The following is a 5,565-nucleotide window of genomic DNA, read 5'->3' on the forward strand; positions in this document are numbered from 1 at the left end:
CTTTCTCCTTTCTCCTTACTCTTTCAGAAAGTCCCAACTTTTCTAGTGAATACCAGCTCTGTTACTATTGTTTTGCCACCAAAATCGGGCTATTTTTTTCTCAACAGATTTGCATATAGAAACAAGAACTTTAAATGTCATCATAGCATGCTGAGGTAAAGCTTGAACCACTGATTTCAATAGAATTTCTTTCCCGCCTTTAGAAAGTAGACTTTCTTTCCGGCCCTCCAACTTAGCATTGACTTTTCCTAAAATCCAGGCGAACATATCCCTTTTTGATGACCCCCAATCAGATGGTATTCCTAGATATTTGCCAATTTTATCCAACAGTGGTACTCTTAATTCGATTGCCAAGTTAGTCTTAAGGGTATGAGGGCAGTATTTGGTAAGAAACAAACCTGATTTGTTCCTATTAATTGCTTGACTTGTGGCTAGGCAATACTGATTTAGAATACTTGCTAAATTTTGACATTCTTTGATTGTACCATCAATAAAAAAGATAGCATCATCAGCAAAGAATAAATGGGATAAAGTTGGACACCATTTATTAAGCATGATACCTCATAGATTACCCATGTCAACAGCTTGTTGGATGAGGTTGGAGAGTAAATTAGCCAAAAGTATAAACAAGTAATGAGAGAGGGGGTCACCTTGCCTAAGTCCCCTTGATGGTTGAAAATAGGAAAGAAATTCGCCATTGAACTTTATACTGAGAGAGGTTGTAGTAACACACTACATCAGCCAATTTACCCAACGATCATTGAATCCCAATCGACAAAGATAAGCTTGTAAAAAATCCCACTCCACCCTATCATATGCTTTCTGCATATCCAATTTAAGAATCCCCTGAAACCATTTCTTTCTTTTTCGAACCTTTAATTGGTGAATTACCTCCTAAACGAGCAGGACATTGTCTTGTATTTGTCTGCCCAATACAAAGGCACTTTGTTCTTTAGAGATCAAATCTGGCAACCAAGGCTTCAGTCGATTCGCCAACACTTTGGAAATAATCTTATATATGAAATTACATAAGATGATAGGGCGAAATTGGTCTAACCTCTCAGGATTTGGGATCTTTGAGATTAGAGAGATGGCTGTTCGGTTTATTACTTGGAAGCCCTTGACAGGTAAGAGTTTTCTTTAACAGCCATGGTTCGGCTCTTTCTAAGAGATTAAATCCATTAATTCACATTAAGAGGATTCAAAAGTAGGGACACGGAACTCCCATCTTGTATAAGCAATTGATGGAGGATATCACCAAGGAAGAAAGAGAGAGCTCACAAGGAAGATGGAGAAAGTAAAGTGTAGAGAGGACAAGCTCCCATCGGACTAGGGGGATTTTGTTGGTCGAGTCGGAAGAAGCAAAGTCGGGCTATGACAAGAAGCAGAAAATAGTAGCGGGGGCTGAGGAAAAGAAGAGAGTAGCCGAGGAAAGAAAGTCCAGATCAACCATTGCTCGGTCTGACTGGAAAGCTTTATTCTGGAAACCATTGTTTTGAAGTACAAAAAACTGTGTTCTGGCAAAATTATTGCCGGACTATGTTAATTCGAACGGAATATTAGGCCAAATATCTGCATTTATAGTCAGTTTCTAATTATCTTTAGATGAAATGCGTGGTGGTTATAAATTTTTTGCTGTTGGAACTTGGGAACGGAGTGATCTGTTTCTATAGGTGTTAGTGTTTTGGAACTTCAGAACAGAGTGCTTTGTTTCATTGGTGTTGGATTAATCTAATCAAATTATTGTATATGCTTTCTTATTTTAATGGGTTCCCAAGTCATTTGATCTATTGATTGTAGTAAGGAGGTAATACTTACCGACATATATGCTAAAAGATCATTAAAAATGGATATTTAACCTCATAATTAAATGACAAAGTTCTCCCGTTTTCATTAAAATTTATTGATTAAAGAGCGAAATTTCCAACGCCTTTTTGTTTTATTGCATTTAGGTTAGATGTGTCTCATTGGTTACATTATTTTGTATAATGTTTTGCTGATGGTATATATAATACTGAAAAAAAGATGCTTATTAACATGGACATTTCTATTTTTCTTGACAATACACCACGAAATGGTCTCCATCTTCTGGGAAAATCTTCTTTTTTGTTCATAGATTACTAAAATTGTATTTGATAATGGATAGAGTTAGGATAACGATAGCACTTTCTTAACACATTTTGAGAGTTGATTGTATTTTTTTAATGTCTTACGACTCAGATACACTTTCATGACAAGTTTTAGAATTATATTGCACTTATTTTTCTTTGTTTTTTGCTTTTGCTTTTCCATCATTCCTCTTATAAAAGAACGACAATTCCAACATACCATCACCTTGTAGTCGAAGGGTAACAACGTTCGACACAAGTGCTCCTGTGGGGGGTACCTCTTAATTTTTCCATCTTCTGTAATGAAAGATACTGAAGCGACATATCGGGAATAAAAAAAAGGGCATATTATAGTGCGGAATCTTCAACAAATCCACTTGGAAATAACATATCAATCAGAGCTGATCATTTGGCGATTCTTTTCTAATTTGTTTTTATTTAATTTCCATGTGGATCACATTTCAAATTGTTATTTTTATCTTTAACGTTTCTTTTGACTCAGTTCTCTGTATTCTTGGTGGGTTACTCTCCTCCTCCTCCTCCTCCTCCTTCACAGTTGGAGTGTCGTCTAAGAAGAGAGATCAGCCTTGTTTGCGAAAGATGTTTGAGCAGGAGCAGCAGCCAAATAAAAAATTAAAAATGGAAATCGCTGACGTGCAAAATGACGTCAATCAGGGAGAATTCACTTGGATAATCCGCAACTTCACTCGGCAGAGCGCGAAGCTTTACTCTGAAGCATTCACAGTTTCTAGTTGTCAATGGTATTTCAATGTCTTTTCTATTTTTTTTTTTGTTATACTTATTTTTCTATTCGTCCGGTTGTTCCTTGGTGATCGCACGTTCATCGTGTTGCCAAGTGATTCTTGCGTCGTCTGATCCTTTTTGTTCAGGATAATTGCCGCATACCCCAAGGGGAATAACACGTACCATTTGTCACTTTACCTCGAAATCCCTGATTCTGCGACGTTTCCGGACGGGTGGACTAGAAAAGCCAAGTGCAGCTTCAGTGCGATCGATCGAACCAATAATGCTCACTCTATTACCAGAGGTTTGTTCTTGAACTGGATTAATTTTTGTTGGAATCTTTTGCTTTTGATCTAAGTGAATGATAGGATTCTCTCTACGTGATCATGCATCTAGATCTTGACAAACCAGTATCACCACTCGAAAAAAGAGTATCAGTCTAGATGAGAAAAAGAATGAGTGAGAAGAAATAGAAAGAGATATATTGAGTTGAGAGAATATGTTTTCTGTGCTTCCTTTGATAAACCTCTCAAAAGTAGGTAAGCTTCTAGCATGCACGCATGACGATGCCGAGGTTACTGATTAAGGAATTTAGCTAAGTTAAGTTTGTGAGCAGCTGGTGCAGTGGACGGAGGAGCTGGGGCTCTGACTGCGCCTATATGATCCCAATGTTGGTCAAGTAAAAAAGAGAAGCCACAATATAAGTTTAAGATAATTACATCTGGTGGTCTTAAAAATGTCGTGCATTGTAACTTTACCAGACTTTTTTACGAATTAGATTGCTGAAGCTGATCATGTGGAGGTGTTCACTTCTTCTGGACAATATGACATTCTGGTTCATGGTCTCCAATGTTTCTTCCATTGATCATGCTCTGGTGTTGCAAACAAGTTTTTGAATTCGTCACTGTCTCCTGAATTCTGCAGAAATGCAACATGATTTCAATGCCTGAGAGAGTGACTGGGGTTTCAAAAAGTTCATTAAATTGAGCAAGCTTCAAACTCGCACTAGGGGATACATAATAAATGACTCTTTGATGATTAAAGCCAAAGTTTGCGTCTTAAAAGTTACTCCTCCAGTGAATCTTCAGCCAGCTAAACCTACTGATAAGTTTGACTCCTATTTTACTGGTCTGGAGGAACTCGTTAATACTGCTGAGACTAATGCTGTTAATGTAGGATCAACTTCAAGCCACCATGATGGTGCTTTGGAGGCTGAAATGCCTAGTCTAGAAGAAGTTGAGAAGGCTAAGCAGTCTTTGAAGAATTGCCTCTCGGATCTCTTTAAATCCAATATGAAAGAGAGGCTATCTGAGGCACTATCAACTTTAAGCTCAGCCAGAATTGGATTATCATCGGAGCAACAAATAGCAATTGAGACATTTCGGGCCAATTTCAATGATTTCACTTCCGACTTCTTAACATTTGAGCAAGACAATGCCGAGTTGGAGCTGCATAAACTACTAAAGGATCAAAGGTTCTCTGCCATGAAGAAGTGTCACGAGACTCACATCTTGAATAAGCAGTTAATGGATGACCTTATCAAGGAAGAGGAGGAAGTGAAGTCTAAGAGGGACAAGCTTCTGTCTGACTGGGAGGTCTTGCTGGTCCAGTCCGAAGAAGCGGAGTCGGGCTATAAAGATGAGCAGAAGAAAGTAGCAGAGGCTGAAGAAAAGAAGAGAATAAGCGAGGAAAGACTGTCTAGATCAACCACTGCCTGGTCAAATTTGAAGGCTCAATTCTGTTAAAACTTAAAGGTATCAAATAGGCTAGGATGCTATTGTTCACTTAAATAATAAAAACTGTGTCTGAGCTTGACTATTTTTTGGTCAATTTCCAAAAGAACCATTGCTTAGAGGGGCATATATGTTTGATCCTATATCATCTGAGTTTGGTCAGCATATGAGGCTAATATATACATAAATATATCTATGGAGTTAGTTTCTTATGTCCTCATATGAATTGCATGGTTATCGCGCATTTTGCTCTTGGAGCTTGGAGATTCTAACTATTTTAATGCACTTTCTTGACTTTTCTTATGGAATATGTGATGCTCAAGTTGTTTCTTCACGTACAGCCTTCTTGATATGACACCACGCTAGGTGTTTCCAATACTGAGTGTTAGTGTTTTGCCAGAGAGAGAGAGAGAGAGATGTGAATGTTTAAAAGGTGGTGGCGGATCCGAGGATAAGAGAAGGAAACGAATATGTTGCAGCTGAGTAGCAAGTTACCGTTGGCGGGACACTTGGCAAGCATTTATCAAGCCTTTAATCATCAATTTGTGCATGTAACACACAATTCTTTTATTTTTTGGAGAAAACCTCGACATGGTGCATCTCTCTCCCTTCTCAGCGGTCGCCAGACTAGCCATTCCCACCGCCGTTCCACCCATAATCGACGTCATGCCACAACCACCATTGGGGAGGCTCTTCACTTGGACAGCGATTAACTGCTACCCGACTGCACAACATTCTTGCCAAATGATTTTATATCTGTAAATTTAGCATAAAGGGAGTCGGAGCAGAGGAACCAAGAGCAGCTTCGTATGCATGGAGGAAAACAATGCGAGAAAAAATGGTTTGAGAACTACATTGTTAGATGACGCAAGTCGATAGATCAAACATATACCTAAATCATATAATTTAATTGTAAGACTGATACTACTGTATAATTCCGACAGTAAAATTCATCATAAATTTGTCATAACCTCCCAAGA

The 5,565-nt window shown here is 38.3% G+C and overlaps 1 protein-coding gene across 1 annotated transcript; it reads left to right on the top strand.

The window, feature by feature from the left end:
* The first annotated feature begins 1,090 nt into the window (after positions 1-1,090).
* LOC104425537 lies at positions 1,091-4,752 on the top strand. Its single transcript, XM_039305214.1, has 4 exons — positions 1,091-1,127; positions 2,611-2,869; positions 2,999-3,156; positions 4,029-4,752. The coding sequence occupies exons 1-4, from the start codon at positions 1,091-1,093 to the stop codon at positions 4,595-4,597; spliced, it is 1,023 nt and encodes a 340-aa protein (XP_039161148.1). The 3' UTR covers positions 4,598-4,752.
* The last annotated feature ends 813 nt before the right edge of the window (positions 4,753-5,565 follow it).

This window comes from Eucalyptus grandis, chromosome 11 (genome assembly GCF_016545825.1).
Source record: "Eucalyptus grandis isolate ANBG69807.140 chromosome 11, ASM1654582v1, whole genome shotgun sequence".
NCBI classification, from domain to species: Eukaryota; Viridiplantae; Streptophyta; class Magnoliopsida; order Myrtales; family Myrtaceae; genus Eucalyptus; species Eucalyptus grandis.